This window comes from Carcharhinus amblyrhynchos, unplaced genomic scaffold (assembly GCF_965287045.1).
Source record: "Carcharhinus amblyrhynchos unplaced genomic scaffold, sCarAmb.v2.hapA scaffold_37, whole genome shotgun sequence".
In the NCBI taxonomy this organism is placed as follows: Eukaryota; Metazoa; Chordata; class Chondrichthyes; order Carcharhiniformes; family Carcharhinidae; genus Carcharhinus; species Carcharhinus amblyrhynchos.
The window spans coordinates 5,999,471-6,017,218 of NW_027649778.1; the positions used below are offsets into that span (position 1 = coordinate 5,999,471).

At 45.6% G+C, this 17,748-nt stretch overlaps 2 protein-coding genes across 2 annotated transcripts in view; one reads left to right on the forward strand and one right to left on the reverse strand.

The window, feature by feature from the left end:
* Positions 1-17,748, forward strand: part of LOC145362134 (basic phospholipase A2 4-like) — a 36,496-nt gene that overhangs the window by 3,752 nt on the left and 14,996 nt on the right. The gene's annotated exons all lie outside the window — the stretch shown is intronic.
* Positions 3,741-8,618, reverse strand: LOC145362135 (basic phospholipase A2-like). Its single transcript, XM_080218192.1, has 4 exons — positions 8,573-8,618; positions 7,460-7,628; positions 5,896-6,002; positions 3,741-3,883 (listed from the first exon to the last, which is right to left on the reverse strand). Exons 1-4 carry the CDS (start codon positions 8,616-8,618, stop codon positions 3,741-3,743), a joined length of 465 nt encoding a protein of 154 aa, XP_080074318.1.

Below are 17,748 nucleotides of genomic sequence, written 5' to 3' on the forward strand. Positions count from 1 at the left end.
TTTGCAGTTATTAAGCTATTTAATTGGTTAATCTGTAAGAGTTAAAATTTACTTAGTAGTGTCAGAAGTAGGCTTACGTTGACACTGCAGTGAAGTTACTTCAAAATCCCTTGGTTGCCACATCCCTGAGGAAGAATTTAGAATGGCCAATGCACCTAACCAGCATGTCTTTCCGAGTGTGGGGGGAAACTGGAGCACCCGGAGCAAACCCATGCAGACATGGGGAGAACTCCACACAGTAACCCAGGCTGGGAATTGAACCACGGTCCTTGTGCTGTGAAACAACAGTGCTAACCACTGTGTCACCGTGCCACAAATATGCTGCAGTAGTTATTAATAAAATAATTGACAGACTCCAAGCCAGCTGGTGATGTCAGAAGCAAGACACGTATGACCCCACTCTTATGCATGAACACACGCGCTCAGGCACACTGGGGTACAGTTCCTGAAGATACTGACTCTCCCTGGTGGACAAATACTCAAAGTGCTGACTCTCACTGGGATACAGTTCCTGAAGGTGCTGACTCTCACTGGGATACAGTTCGTGAAGGTGCTGACTCTCACTGGGATACAGTTCCTGAAGGTGCTGACTCTCACTGGGATACAGTTCCTGAAGTGCTGACTCTCACTGGGGTACAGTTCTTAAAGGTGCTGACTCTCACTGGGATACAGTTCCTGAAGGTGCTGACTCTCACTGGGATACAGTTCCTGAAGGTGCTGACTCTCACTGGGATACAGTTCCTGAAGGTGCTGACTCTCACAGGGATACACAGATGGTTTGCTGCTTCTCACTGAGATGTGATTCTGATCTGTTAATTTCATCTGTAGAAATCAACATGTCACAGAAAAACCACAACATTTCTTACCCCATATATTTGGAAGCCTGAATAACATTACTGATCCCTCAACCATTATGGATCACCCACAACATTAAGAAACCTGCAAGAATAATGATTCCTGCAACATTGCAAATTCTCACATCTTTAAACTCATCCACGACATGAGTGTGTACATTAATGTGTGTACATTCGGGTGTATATCTGTACATCACAGTGCATATTTCACACTGCGTATATTTGGTTACTCTCCTTTCTTTTGCAGACAATGATTTGATGGCAAAGCAAAAATGCTCCAAGAAGGTGTGCGACCGTGATGTTACAGCTGCAATCCGCTTCAAAAAGAATGAAAACAACTTCAACCACAAGTTTGTGGGCTATGACCGAAGTCACTGCAAGGCCATCTGATAACTCCAGCTTGCAATGAAGCGATGGTGATGGGACTGGGAGTCACACTGACAAGCGTCTCTCCAATTGAATATTCCGGGTGTGATTGATGGGATTTCTCTCTCACCGTCTCACTGATTTCTAATTCCTCACCAAGTGTCTCTCATGTCTACGTTTTGTTGCCGTTTTACCTTTTAATTTGATTGAAATGTACTTAGCAATTCTGGTGAAAGAAAATGCACTAATTGAAGAATGCAATGCTGGGAGTTGTAGCATTTGTTAATTACTGATGCAGCGAAGGTTTACCAGGCTGATTACTGGGATGGCAGGTCTGTCATAAGAGGAGGGACTAAGTCAGTTTGGATTATATCCACTGGAGTTCAGCGAAGGGGATTGAATATAAAAGTAGGGAGGTCTTGCTGCAGCTGTATAGGGCATTGGTGAGGCCGCAGCTGGAGTACTGTGTGCAGTTTTGGGCGCCGCACCTGCGCAAAGATATTTTGGCCTTGGAGGGAGTGCAGAGGAGGTTTACTAGGCTGATACCGGAGTTGAGGGGGTTGAACTATGAGGAGAGGCTGAATAAACTAGGCTTGTACTCGTTGGAGTTTAGAAGAATGAGGGGAGATCTCATTGAGACGTATAAGATGATGAATGGGATGGATAGGATAGAGGTGGAGAGACTCTTCCCACTGAAAAAAGACAGTAGGACTAGGGGGCACAGCCTCAAGATAAAGGGGGGGCGTTTTAGAACGGAGTTGAGGAGGAACTTCTTCACTCAAAGGGTGGTGAATCTCTGGAATTCTCTACCCATTGAAGTGGTGGAGGCTGCCTCGCTAAATATTTTCAAGAAGCGGGTTGATGGGTTTTTGATAAGAGAGGGGATTAAGGGTTATGGGGAGAGGGCCGGAAAGTGGAACTGAGCCATGACAGATCAGCCATGATCTTATTGAATGGCGGGGCAGGCTTGAAGGGCCAGATGGCCTACTCCTGCTCCTATTTCTTATCTCATAGAAACTTATAAAATTCTAACAGGGTTAGCCAGGGCAGATTCAGAAAGAATGTTCCCGATGGTGGAGGAGTCCAGAACTAGGGGTCGTAGTTTGAGGATAGGGGATAAAACCTTTAGGACTGAGGTGAAGAGAAATTTCTTCACCCAGAGGGTGGTGAATGTGTGGAATTCACTCCCACAGAAAGTAGTTGAGGCCAAAACGTTGTGTGATTCCAAAAAGAAATTAGATTTCGCTCTTGGAATTAAAGGGGTGGGAAGGAGGGATCAGGATATTGAATTTGATGATCAGCCATGATCAGAATAAATGGCGGAGCAGCTGGAAGGGCCGAATGGCCTCCTCCTGCTTTAGTTTCTGTGTAAAAATATTCTTTATAATCCTGGTGAAATAAAATACACTGATTGAAGCATGCAATGCTGAGTGGGAGTGTTAATTCATTATTGATACAGGGGACATGTCCTGTTAATTCCTGTGCACACAATGTGATCTCTCACAGACAGTATGGGACGCTGCTGCCCTCTTTGTACTTTGTGGTGTGACTCTGCCTCCTGCTGGTGTAACAGCAGCAGCAGCGGCCATCACATCTCTGTTCCCAAATGATGATAGACCGCCTCCTGCTGTCACAGTCGGGAACTGCCGACTTGACTGAGGCAAATGCTGCAACTGCGAGGCTAATTTCCACATTGCTGCGATCAGTGTAAATAAAAGCTGGGAGAGATGTAAAGTGGGCTATCACACCTGGGTCAAAACTAACTCCAGTAAATATTACAAAAAACCCTCATTCATGCAAGCTCCAGTGCCAAGTTATTGTGAAGCGTTAAATTCTATAGCAATGTAAGACAAGACTTTGTCCACTCTGATATTGAGATGTCGCATTAGACTGGGGTGAGCTCAGGAAGAAGTCTCACAACACCTGGTTAAAGTCCAACAGGTTTATTTGGAATCACGAGCTTTTGGAGCGCTTCTCCTTCATCAGTTGAGTGGAGAGGCAGGTTTCATAAACATGGCATATCCAGAGAGAGACACAATTGCAAGATTATGGTTGAAATGAGAGTCTTGACAGGTAAACAAGTCTTTACAGGTACAGATAGTGTGAGTGGAGAGATGGATAATCATAGGTTAAAGAGGTGTGAACTGTATCCCAGTGAGAGTCAGCACCTTCAGGAACTGTGTCCTAGTGAGAGTCAGCACCTTCAGGAACTGTATCCCAGTGAGAATCAGCACCTTCAGGAACTGCATCCAAGTGAGAGTCATCATTTTTTCAAGTGGACCCCAGTGAGGACCAATCAGTGTGTTTTATTTTGTCAGAATTACAAAGTACATTTCAAACAGATTAAAAGGTAAAACAGCAACAAAATGTAGATATGAGAGACACTCGGTGAGGAATTAGAAATCAGTGAGACGGTGACAGAGAAATCCCATCAATCACACCCGGAATATTCAATTGGAGAGACGCTTGTCAGTGTGACTCTCAGTCACATCACCATCGCTTCATTGCAAGCTGGAGTTATCAGATGGCCTTGCATTGATTTTGGTCATAGCCCACAAACTTTCGGTTGAAGATGTTCTCATTCTTCTTGAAGCAGCTTGCAGCTGCAATATCACAGTCACACGCCTTATTTAAGCATTTTTGCTTTGTGAAAACATCATTCCCTGCAAAAGAAAGGAGAGTTACTAAATATACACAGTGTGAAATATGCACTGTCATTACAAATATATGCCCAAATGTACACGCATTAATGTACACACTCATGTTGTGGGTGTGCTTAAAGATATGAGAATTTGCAATGTTGCAGGAACCATTATTCTTGCAGGTTCTTTAATGTTGTGGGTGATCCATGATGGTTGAGGGATCGATAACGTTACTGAGGCAACAAATGTCGATGGAGGTTCCCTAACATGTTGATTTTGACAGGTGAAATTAACAGATCAGAATCACATCACAGTGAGAAGCAGCAAACCATCTGTATATCCCAGTGAGAGTCAGCACCTTCAGGAACTGTATCCCACTGAGAGTCAGCACCTTCAGGAACTGTATCCCAGTGAGAGTCAGCACCTTCAGGAACTGTATCCCAGTGAGAGTCAGCACCTTCAGGAACTGTATCCCAGTCAGAGTCAGCACCTTCAGGAACTGGATCCAAGTGAGAGTCAGCAGCTTCAGGAACTGTAACCCAGTGAGAGTCAGCACCTTCAGGAACTGTATCCCAGTGAGAGTCAGCACCTTCAGGAACTGGATCCAAGTGAGAGTCAGCAGCTTCAGGAACTGTAACCCAGTGAGAGTCAGCACCTTCAGGAACTGTATCCCAGTGAGAGACAGCACCTTCAGGGACTGTATCCCAGTGAGAGTCAGCAACTTCAGGAACTATATCCCAGTGAGAGTCAGCACCTTCAGGAACTGTATCCCCGTGGGAGTCAGCACCTTCAGGAACTGTAACCCAGTGAGAGACAGCATGTTCAGGACCTGTAGCCCAGTGAGAGTCAGAATCGTTCGGAACTGTATCCCACTGCAAGGTACCACATTCAGGAACTGTACCCGAGTGCGAGTCAGCACTTTCAGGAACTGTATCCCAGTGAGAGTCAGCATCTTCAGGAACTATATCCCAGTCTGTGTGAGCATGTGAGGGCATGCATAAGAGTGGGGTCATATGTGTTTTGTTCTGACTTTTCCAACTGGCTTGGATTCTATCAATTCTATTTCATTCATAACAATTGCAGCAAATTTATGGCACGGTGGCACAGTAGTTAGCACTGCTGCTTCACAGCGTCACAGACCATATTCAATTCCCGGCTTAGGTCACTGTCTGTGTGGAGTTTGTACATTCTCCTGGTGTCTGTGTGGGTTTCTTCCGGGTGCTCTGGTTTCCTCCCACAGTCCAAAAGACGTGCTGGTTAGGTGGATTGGTCATGCTAAATTCTCCTCTTCTCATTAAGTGAGGAAAGAGAGTAAAAGTAGGAAGCTATCGGCAAGTTCACCTGTCATCTGTCACTGAAAGGAAGCTGGAGCAGGTTGTGTCCATACTCATTGGAGTTGAGAAGAATGAGAGGTGATCTTACTGAAACATATTTCTCTCCGTGAAGAAGGAGAGGAGGAGAAAGTTATTTCTTCAGTGGGTGGTTAGTATTTAGAATGCTTCACCCCAGGGAGCAGTGGAGCCTGGGACCCCTCGTTGTGGGGACAGGCAGCAACGTGGAGTTAAGGTCATAACGAGATCAGCCATGGACTTAGAGCAAACCAGAGCAGGTTTGAACCTGTCGACTTGCAATGGTGCCTTGCCAAGTGAACCCTTGATTTTAAAATCTTGTTCCCAATGCTCCAGTGGCCATGCCCATCGCTATCTTTGCAATATTCCCCAGCCCCTTCACTCTTCCCGATCTCAGTGCTCCACTAATTCTGCTCCCTTGTGTATTCCTGATTTCAATCACTCCCAAGCTCTGGAATTCCCTCCCTCCACTTTTCTGCCTGGATTCAGACATTCCTTGAACCGTCTTTGACCAAAGCTTTTGATCATCTGAAGCCGGCTTTAGATGTTTCATGACTCTAATGGGATCAGATAAAAGCTGCTGTTGTACATTGCTGATGTTGACCTGTTGAGAGAAGAGAGGGGGTCAGGGAGTCAGGGGAAATTCCCAAGGACGGAACAGGTTTTATTTGGGTTTTTACTTACTGCACTTCGGGACTCCGTTATTGCAGTTAAAATAGTATGCTGTAACCTCCAGAAAGCACTCCATTTTCATGGCTTCATCATAACAGTCATCATGTACTTGGCAGCATCTAAACAGGTTGACAAACAGGAGATAACATTTCAGATTGAAGTTTTCTCTTGGCGAGACTGAAACTCAGTCAGAGGCTGAATAATTCCAACTCAGCCTCAGATTGGGTTGTCCTTGGAGTTTCAGGAATGAAAGGTTAATCCTCAGGGAACACATTCCCTTGAACTGAGGGAGTAAGGTCATTGCTGCAGGGGGGTTTTCCTCTTTTGTTTCAACACATTTGTTTATTGGGGATAAAGTGGGGGGCGGGAGGGAGAAACTGTTTCTCAAAAAAGCATCCAATCAGATGACAAAGAGTCTGTTCACTTTCCAATTGGTCTGGAAAGGCGGGGCACCCTGAGAATGACCAATGGCAGCATGGAGGAGGGATGTTTGGAGCTGGGAGGTGGTATCATGAATAGTCGATGAATATGGACAATTATTCTTCGCATCGACATCATCTAATCAATATTTTGTGAAAGAACATCGCATCCAGCTCAAGACAAACATGACAAGGAAGGACATGGAAGCTTTGGGAGAGAAGGCAAAGAAGGTCCACCGGGATGTTGCCTGGTCATGGTGGTGCTGACTGCGAGCAGTGGTTGAATAAACTATGATTCATTTAACTGGAAAGATGGAGACTGAGGGAAGATGTGATGGAGGTGTACAAAATTATGAGGGGCAGAGACAGTGTGGATAGATTACCCCAATAAGCCCCTAAAAACTACCTCTTTAACCCTAAATTACCCCCAGTAACTAGCTACAAAATACCCCAGAAACTCCCTGAAAACTACCCATATTAACTGCCTGTAAAATTTCTCCAGTAACTCCCTATGTATTACCCCCAGTAACTCCCTATAAATTACCCCCAGTAGCTCCCTATAAATTACTCCCAGTAGCTCCCTATAAATTACTCCCAGGAACTCACTAAACAATTTCTTCATAACTCCTCCAAACCAGTGTCTCACCTGTTAACCACCTCTGTGGGATGCCTGATGAGCCAATGGTGCCACTAGGTTGGAATGGCCAATCAGGGCACTGAATGGTGAACCAATCAGGAGACAGAAAAGTTTGCCCTTGCTGGGGGGAAATGTTTCTTGTTGGGGGGGGGGGGCCCAGTGTATCCACTGCAGGAGATTCTGATTGGGAGGATGCATCACAGCCAGAGAGGGGCATGAATGGGGTTTGCTGACACACAAGGGGCGGGTGAAAGGGGAGGGGGTGCAAAGCACAAGCTGTGTCTAAATTGGCTTTGACTGTACCACAGCGATCACACATTAAAAATCTTTCATCACTGAAGCAGTTACTCTGCCTGGAAGCAGTGGGAAGGATTACGCAGAAGCATGTTTTGCCTTTCGAAGGAATGTCTTCACTCTGCTTTGCCCAACAGCAAGACATTGCCGTTTCTCAATCAGCGCAAACATTCACATCTTGGCTTCACAGAGAGTGTTTTTTTACACTGGAATGCTCTCTTTTTACCTATCAATTGCATCCACTGGCTGGTTGACATTCACTCCGAGTCTACAGACGCAGCCATACTGAAGGAGATCCGTTGTTTTGAAGTTCGTTTTTTTGCAATCAATAATACGTCCTAAATTGTGTGAGTTTCTCCGCATAATGGAGGTGCCCTGTGCAGGGATGCACATTGCTACAGAATAAATCACTGTGTCAGAAAGCTTGGAATTAGAGCCAGCAGGAAGACAATTTAACAACACGCGGATTGCAAAAACAAGAACAACCTGCAGAAGAATATTTGTGAATTTAACGGAAATTGTGTCTCACAAACAGGCCATTCGGCCCAACAATCCACGGCTGTGTCTGTTCCACACCAGGCTCCTCCCATCCATCTTCATCCAACCCAACCGCCATTCCTTTCTCCCTCATGTACTTACCGAGCTTCCCCTTAAAGCCATCAATAATAATCACACCGAGCATTCCCTATGCTACAGAATTTCACAATCCCAACATCAAACAATCCCAGGACAGGGCACTGCATAGAGTAAAGCTCCCTCTACACTGTCCCCCATCAAACACTCCCAGAACAGGCACAGCATGGGGTTAGATACAGAGTAAAGCTCCCTCTACACAGTCCCCGTCACACACTCGTGGGACAGGTACAGCACAGGGTTAGATACAGAGTAAAGAACCCTATACACTGTTCCCTCATCAATCACTCGCAGTACAGGTAGAGCATGGGGGTAGATTCAGAGTAAAGCTCCCTCTACACTGTCCCCATCAAACAATCCCAGGACAGGAAACAGCATGGAATTAGATACAGAGTACAGCTCCCTCAACAGAATCCCCATTACACATTCCCAGGACAGGTACGGCACGGGGTTAGATCGAGTAAAGGTCCCTCAACACAGTCCCCAGCAAACGCTCCCAGGACATGTACAGTACGGGGTTAGATACAGAATAAATCTCCCTTTACGCTGTCCACATCAAAAACTCCCAAGACAGAAACACTTCTTTCTTTCTTCTTTGTCATTGACAGTTTGTCTGTTCCAAATCATGCCGTTTTTGGGCGTTGCTTCATTTGCTATGACCCGCACTCGTCCAGCACATCCCTGAGGTCTCCAGGTGGTCACTGACCTCCGAACACGATGAGGAGGATCACAATGAGTTTTGGGGACTCCATGACTTCTCAATTCCTTCTGGAGATGGATGTTTGTCTCCTTGGGGCTCTGTCTCTTTTATTCTACTAAAACCTGGCGTTGTCAGACTTTTTACTCTTTTATTCTACTCCTGGGGCGGTTACAACCCATATTTACTTAGCAAATGCAAATAGGCTTCCAACCCCATTGGGCACTCATTCCAATCCTCACCATGATCCAAGGAAGGAGATGTTTGAAGAAGCTGTTGTCATTGGGTGGTGCAGATGCACTTGGTTTCATTGACTAACTTACTCGGCATTGAAGACATCTGGAAAGTAAAAGTGTACTTATTGTTCACCGCAATTCTCAGTCTTATTTAGTTAATCACAATAGTCAGATCAATGATATCCTGATACTTATCAGAGAGCAAATTTACTGACCGGGTTGTCGAGTACACAAATGAGATTGGGAATCTGGTGAAACGACAATAACCTCTCCCTCAATGTCAACAAAACAAAGCAGACTGTCATCGACTTTAGGAAGCATAAAGGTGAACATGCCCCTGTCTACATCAACGGGGACGAAGTAGAAATGGTTGACAGCTTCAAGTTTTTAGGTGTTCAGATCAACAACAATCTGTCCTGGTCCTCCATCTTGACACGATAGTTAAGAAAGCTCACCAATGCTCTTCCTAAGAACGTTCAGGGAATTTGGCATGTCCGCGACAAGTTGCACCAACTTTTACAGATGCACCGTAGACAGAATTCTTTCTGGTTGTATCACAGCTTGGTATAGTTTCTGCTCTGCCCAAAACTGCAAGGAACAACAAAGGGTCGTGAATGTAGCCCAATCCCTCACGCAAACCATAAGAACATAAGAAATAGGAGTAGGAGTAGGCCATCTAGCCCTTCGAGCCTGCCCTGCCATTTAATAAGATCATGGCTGATCTGAAGTGGATCAGTTCCACTTTCCCGCTCTCTCTCCATAACCCTTAATTCCCTTGTCTATCAAAAACCTACCTACCCGTGACTTAAATATATTCAGCGAGGTAGCCTCCACCACTTCAACGGGCAGAGAATTCCAGAGATTCACCACCCTTTGAGTGAAGAAGTTCCTCCTCAACTCTGATCTAAACTGCACCCCCCGACTTATCTTGAGGCTGTGCCCTCTAGTTCTGCTATCCTTTCTAAGTGGGAAGAATCTCTCTACCTCTACCATATCCATCCCCTTCATTATCCTATAGGTCTCCATAAGATCCCCCCTCATCCTTCTAAACTCGAACGAGAACAGACCCAGTCTATTTAGTCTCTCTTCATTGTCCAACCCCCTCATCTCCAGTATCAGCCTAGTGAACCTCCTCTGCACTCCCTCCAAGGCCAATATATCCTTCCTCAAGTGCGGCGACCAAAACTGCACACAGTACTCCAGCTGCAGCCTCACCAGTACCCTGTATAGTTGCAGCAAGACCTCCCTGTTTTTATATTCTATCCCCCTCGCTATAAAGGCCAACATTCCATTCGCCTTCTTGATCACCTGCTGCACCTGCAGACTGGGTTTTTGCGACTCATGCACAAGGACCCCCAGGTCCCTCTGCACCATAGCATGCTGCAGCTTTTTGCCTTTTAAATAGTAATCCCTCCTACTATTATTTCTGCCAAAGTGGATAACCTCACACTTGCCAACATTGTACTCCAACTGCCAGGTCCTCGCCCACTCGCTCAGCCTATCCAGATCCCTCTGCAGACTTTCCACACCCTCCGCACAATTTGCTTTTCCTCTTCTTCGTGTCATCAGCAAATTTCGTCACCCTACACTCAGCCCCCTCCTCCAGATCGTCTATATAAATGGTAAACAGTTGAGGCCCCAGCACCGATCCCTGCGGCACTCCACTAGTCACCAACCGTCAATGAGAATAGCACCCATTGATACCAGCTCTCTGCTTCCTATTAGACAGCCAATCCTCTATCCACGCTAACACCTTACCCCCAACTCCGTGCACTCTAACCTTCTGTAGCAAACCAGCCTCCCATCCATTGACTCTGTCTACAGTTCCCGCTGCCTCGGAAAAGCAGCCAGCATAATCAGTGATCTCACGCACTCTGGACATTCTGTCTTCCATCTTCTTCCATCAGGAAAAAGATACAAAACTCTGAGGTCATGTACCAACCAACTCAAGAACAACTTCTTCCCTGCTGCTGTCAAAGTTTTGAATGAAGCTACCCTGTACTAAGTTGCTCTTTCTCAACACCCTAGCCATGACTGTAACACTACATTCTGCACTCTTTCTTTTGCTTCTCTATGAATGGTATGCCTTGTCTGAATTGCACATAAGAAACAATACTTTTTACTGTATACCAATACACATGACAATAACAAAATCAAAGCAAAAATCTCTTCACATCCTGGGTGTTAATGACAGCTCCCCAATTCACTGAGTTGATATTACTGTGGACATATATGCAGGGTTCTTACTTTTCCTCAACTATGGAATAAGCCATGATGCACCACATGGTTAAATATCCTTCCAAAGCCTTCACTGCAGACTCACAGGTAAACAAGGGGGACTCTAATGCATCTGGTTAAACAGTATTGTCAGCACTTTAAGCAATTGTCCCCCAGTGAGAGTCAGCACCTTCAGGAACTACATCCCAGTGAGAGTCAGCACCTTCAAGAACTGTATCCCACTGAGAGTCAGCACCTCCAGGAACTGCACCCCAGTGAGATTCAGCACCTTCATGAACTGTATCCCAGTGAGAGTCAGCACCTTCAGGAACTGTATCCCAGTGAGAGTCAGCACCTTCAGGAACTGTATCCCAGTGAAAATCATCACCTGCAGAAACTGTGTCCCAGTGAGAGTCAGCACCTTCAGGAACTGTGTCCCAGTGAGAGACAGCACCTTCAGGAACTGTATCCGAGTGAGAGTCAGCACCTTCAGGAACTGTATCCCAATGAGAGTCAGCACCTTCAGGAACTGTATCCAGTGAGAGTCAGCACCTTCAGGAATTATATCCCAGTGAGAGTCAGCATCTTCATGAACTGTATCCCAATGAGAGTCAGCACCTTCAGGATCTGTATCCCAGTGAGAGTCAGCACCTTCAGGAACTATATCCACTGAAAGTCAGCACCTTCATGAACTGTATCCCAGTGGGAGTCAGTACCTTCAAGAACTGTATCCCAGTGGGAGTCAGCACCTACAGGAACTGTATCCCAGTGAGAGTCAGCACCTTCATGAACTGTATCCCAGTGAGAGTCAGCACCTTCAGGAACTGTATCCCAGTGAAAATCATCACCTGCAGGAAGTGTGTCCTAGTGAGAGTCAGCACCATCAGGAACTGTATCCCAATGAGAAACAGCACCTTCAGGAACTGTATCCCAGTGAGAATCAGCACCTTCAGGAACTTTTCCCATTGAGAGGCAGCACCTTCAGGAACTGTATCCCAGTGAGAACCACCACCTTCAGGAACTGTGTCCCAGTGAGAGTCAACACCTTCAGGAACTGTGTCCCAGTGAGAGTCAGCACCTTCAGGAACTGTATCCCAGTGAGAGTCAGCACCTTCAGGAACCGTATCCTAGTGAGAGTCAGCATGGTCAGGAACTGATCCCAGTGAGAGTCAGCACTTTCAAGGACTGTATCCCAGTGAGAGTCAGCACCTTCAGGAACTGTGTCCTAGTGAGAGTCAGCACCTTCAGGAACTGTATCCCAGTGAGAGTCAGCACCTTCAGGAACTGTATCCCAGTGAGAGTCAGCACCTTCAGGAACTGTATCCCGTTGAGAGTCAGCACCTTCCCGAACTGTATTCCTTCTCTTCTCAACTCAAATGAGTATGGACACAACCTGCTCCAGCTTCTTTTCAGTGACAGATGTCAGGTGAACTGGCCGATAGCTTTCTACTTTTGCTCTCTCTCCTTGCTTAACTAGAAGTGTTTACATTCTTCTGAGCCAAGATCATTTCTCACTCACTGCCATGTTGATCACATCGCTTATGAACAGATCTACCCCATTTCCTTTTACTTTCTTCCTCTGCTTCCAAATGTCAATTGCCTTTGAACATTCAGTTCCTAGCCTGAGTTATTTTACAACTGCACCTCTGCAATGTTGATCAGATCGGACCCACTTATTTCTATCTGGGGGAACATTATCTGTCCCTGATGCTGCTGCCCTGTCTAAAACCCGGAGTCCAGCTTATTCATTGGACACGCAGTTCCTCGTGCAGATACTTCATGCACATATGGTTGCTGTGAATCAAATACCTGCCTTGCAATGTATTTTGTTTCACAAATTTAGGTGTCCAGTTAAGAAATATCACTTAGTAATAATTTGCAGTTATAAAGCTATTTAATCAATTAACCTATGAAGTTTAAAGTTAAGTAATTAGTGTTACAAGTAGCCTTGTGATACGAATAATGAAGTTACTGTGAAAATCCCCTAGTTGCCACACACATGTTCGGGTACACTGAGGGAGAATTTAACATGGCCAATGCACCTAAACAACATGTCTTTCAGACTGTGGGAGGAAACTGGAGCACCCAGAGGAAACCCACACAGACATGGGGAGAACGTGTAGACTCCACACTGACAGTGACCCAAACCGGGTACTGAGCCCTGGTCCCTGTGCTCTGAAGCAGCAGTGCTAACCACTGTGCCACCGTGACATAAATTTGCTGCAGTCGTTATGAATAAACTAGAATTGACAGTACGTAAGTCAGTTAGTCAAGTCACAACAAAACACATATGACCCCACTCATACGCACGCACGCATGCACTCAAGTGCATACACATTGGGGAACAGTTCCTAAAGTTACTGACTCTCACTGGGGTCAACTTCCTGACTGTGCTGACTCTCACTGGGATACAGTTCCTGAAGGTGCTGACTCTCACTGGGATACAGTTCCTGAAGGTGCTGACTCTCACTGGGATACAGTTTCCTGAAGGTGCTGACTCTCACTGGGATACAGTTCCTGAAGGTGTTGACTCTCACTGGGATACAGTTCCTGAAGGTGTTGACTCTCACTGGGATACAGTTTCCTGAAGGTGCTGACTCTCACTGGGATACAGTTCCTGAAGGTGTTGACTCTCGCTGGGATACAGTTCCTGAAGGTGCTGACTCTCACTGGGATACAGTTCCTGAAGGTGCTGACTCTCATTGGGATACAGTTCCTGAAGGTGCTGACTCTCACTGGGATACAGTTCCTGAAGATGCTGACTCTAACTGGAGTGCAGCTCCTGAAGGTGCTGACTCTCACTGGGATACAGTTATAGAGTCATAGAGGTTTACAGCATGGAAACTGCCCCTTCGGCCCATCTTGTCCATGCTGCCCTTATTTCTTTTTTAAAACTGCTAAGCTAAGCCCAATTGCTCACATTTGGCCCATATCCCTCTATACCCATTGTACCCATGTAATTATCTAAATGCTCTTTAAAAGACAAAATTGTATCTGCCTCCACTACTATCTCTGGCAGCTTGTTCCAAATACTCACCACCTTCTGTGTGAAAAAATTGCCCCCCTGGACATTTTTGTATCTTTCCCCTCTCACCTTAAACCTATGCTCTCTATGTTTAGACTCCCCTACCTTTGGGAAAAGATATTGACTATCTACCTTGTCTATACCCTCATTATTTTATAGGCCTCTATAAGGTCATCCCTCAGTCTCCTGCGCTCCAGACACAAAAATCCCAGTCTATTCAGCCTCTCCTTATAACTCAATCCATTAAGTCCCAGTAGCATCCTCGTAAATCTTTTCTGCACTCTTTCTAGTTTAATAATATCCTTTCTATAATAGGGTGACCAGAATTACACACAGTATTCCAACTGTGGGCTTACCAATGTCTTGTACAACTTCAACAAGACGTACCAACTCCTGTATTCAATGTTCTGACCAATGAAGCCAAGCATGCCGAATGCCTTCTTCACCACTCTGTCCACCTGTGACTCCACTTTGAAGGAACTATGAACATGTACCCCTAAATCTCTTTGTTCTGTAACTCTCCCCAGTGCCATACCATTAACTAAATAAGTCCTTCCCTTGGTTCAGTCTACCAAAATGCATCACCTCACATTTGTCTCAATTAAACTCTATCTGCCATTCGTCTACCCACTGGTCCAATTGATTAAGATCTTGCTGCAACTGGAGATAACATTCCTCACTGTCCACTAAGCCACCAGTCTTGGTGTCATCTGCAAACTTAATAACAATGCCACCTACATTCTCATCCAAATCATTAATATAAATGACAAGTAACAGTGGGCCCAGCACTGATCCCTGAGGCACACCTCTAGTCACAGACCTCCAGTTTGAAAAATAACTCTCTAGAACCACCCTCTGGCTTCTGTCAAGAAGCCAATTTTGTGTCCATTTAGATACCTCACCCTGGATCCCGTGATATTTAACTTTATGCAACAACCTACCATGCAGTACCTTGTCAAAGGCCTTGCTAAAGTCCATGTAGACAACATCAACTGCACTGCCCTAATCTACCTTCTTGGTTACCCCTTCAAAAAACTCAAATAAATTTTTGAGACATGACTTTCCACTCACAAAGCCATGCTGACTGTCCCTAATCAGTCCTTACATCCCTAAATGCCTGTAGATCCTGTCTCCCAAAATATCTTTCAACAATTTACCCACCACAGATGTGAGGCTAACTGGCTGGCCTGTAGTTCCCAGGCTTTTCCCTGCAGCTCTTTTTAAACAAAGGCACAACATTTGCCACTCTCCAATCTTCAGGCACCTCACCTGTGACTCTCGATGATTCAAATATCTCGGCTAGGGGACCCACAATTTCCTCCCTCACTTCCCACAACATCCTGGGATACACTTCATCAGGTCTCGGGGATTTATCTACCTTGATGCGCTTTAAGACTTCCAGCACCTCCTTCTCTGTAATATGTACACTCCTCAAGACATTACTATTTAATTCCCCAAGTTCCCGAACATCCATGCTTTTCTTAACAGTAAATATTGATGAGAAATATTCATTTAAGATCTCACACATCTCTTATGGATCTGCACACAGATTACTGTGTTGATCCTTAAGAGGCTCTACTCTCTCCCTTGATTCCTCTTTTGCCCTTTATGTATTTGTAAAAGCTCTTTGGATTCTCCGTTCCCTTATCTGCCAAAACAATTTTGTGTCCCCTTTTGTCCTCCTGATTTCTTTCTCAACTCTACTCCTTTTCCCCTATACTCTTCAAAAGATTCACTTGATCCCAGCTACCTATGCATGTCATGTGCCTCTTTCTTCTTCTTGACCAGGGCCTCAATATCCCGAGTCATCCAGGGTCCCTGACTTCTGCCAGCCTTGCCCTTCACTCTGAGAGGAATGTGTTTACCCTGAACCCTGGTTAACACACTTTTGAAAGCATGCCACTTACCACGTCACTTTTCCTTCCCACAGACCCCGCAATTAACTTTTGAAAGTTCCTGCCTGATTGCATCAAAATTGGCCTTGCCCCAATTTAAAATACTAACTTTTGGGCCAGACCTATTGTTCTCCATAGCTGTCTTAAGACTAATAGAATTATGGTCACTGGTCCCAAAGTGATGCCCCACTAACACTTCGACATCTGTCCTTCCTTATTTCCCAAGAGGAGGTCAAGTTTTGCCCCTTCTCTAGTCAGGCGATCCACAGACTGAATGAGAAATTCCTCCTGGATACACTTAACAAAATTTCTCTCCATGCAACCCAGTAATACTATGGCTGTTCCAGTCAATGTTGGGAAAATTGAAATCTATGACTATTACCACCCTTTTTTTTGGCGCTATCTGTAATCTCCTCACATGTTTGCTCCTCAATTTCCCGTTGACTATTTGGGGGCCTATAGTACAACCCTATCAAATAATTTCCCCCTTCTTATTTCTCAGTTCTACGCATATAGACTCAGTGGCCAAACCCTCGGATATATCCCCTCTCAATCCGTCTGTGATGCTTTCCCTAATCAAAAGTGCAACTCCCCTTCCTCTCTTACCTCCTGTTCTATCTTTCCTATAGCATCTGTACCCTGAACATTAAGCTGCCAGTCCTATCCCTCCCTTAGCCATGTTTCAGTAATTGCTATAATATTCCAGTCCCATGTCCCCATCAATGCCCTGAGTTCATCTGCCTTTCCCATCAGGCCTCTTGCATTAAAATAAATGCAGTTTAAGCTGGGCTTCCCTTGCTCTCTGTCTTACTTCTGTCTGAGAGAGAGCCAAATGGTCACAAGACGCAGGTGATCTCGTGGCGATTGGTAATCTCAGAATGAATTTCTGTGTAAATGTATCACAAAGTCTTACCTCAGTATCCTGTATGGCCCGGGTGCCACACCTCATACCACAACTCACAACCCATCAATCATTCCCTCAAACATTTTCTGGCAAAAATGAGAGCAAACAAGAGTGTCTTGGAGACAGAAAGCCATTCTCTATACACATGGACCCCTTCAGGAACACAGGCAGCAACTGATAGGCCAGGAAAAATGGGTGTGATTTCCCCCTCTTAGTGGCACATATTACGGTGGCACATGGTAGCTCATACACACGGGCAGCGGGATACTTGGACTTTGGGTGGAAACCGGAGCACCCAGAGGAAACCCACAGACATGTGGAGATTTCCTGTAAAATGCACTGAACTTGAAAACATTTCACGAAACGTGAAATATATCAAAAGAACGGGATCATCACAACAGTCTCTCACTGGGATACAGTTTCTGAAGGTGCTGATTCTCAGTGGGATACAGTTCCTGAAGGTGCTGTCTCCCACTGGGATACAGTTCCTGAAGGAGCTGACACTCACCAGGATACTGTTCCTGAAGGTGCTGACTCGCACTGAGGTACAGTTCCTGAAGGTGCTGCCTCCCACTGGGTACAGTTCCTGAAGGCGCTGACACTCACCAGGATACTGTTCCTGAAGGTGCTGACTCTCACTGGGGTACAGTTCCTGAAGGTGCTGACTTTCATTGGACATAGTTCCTGAAGGTGCTGTCTCTCACTGGGGGACACTTCTGAAGGTGCTGAATCTTATTTGGACACAGTTCCTAAAGGTGCTGGCTCTCACTGGGGGACAGTTCCTGAAGGTGATGACTCTCACTGGGATACAGCTCCTAAAGGTGCTGACTCTCATGGGGTACAGTTCCTGAAGGTGCTGACTCTCACTGGGATACAGCTCCTAAAGGTGCTGACTCTCACTGGGGTAC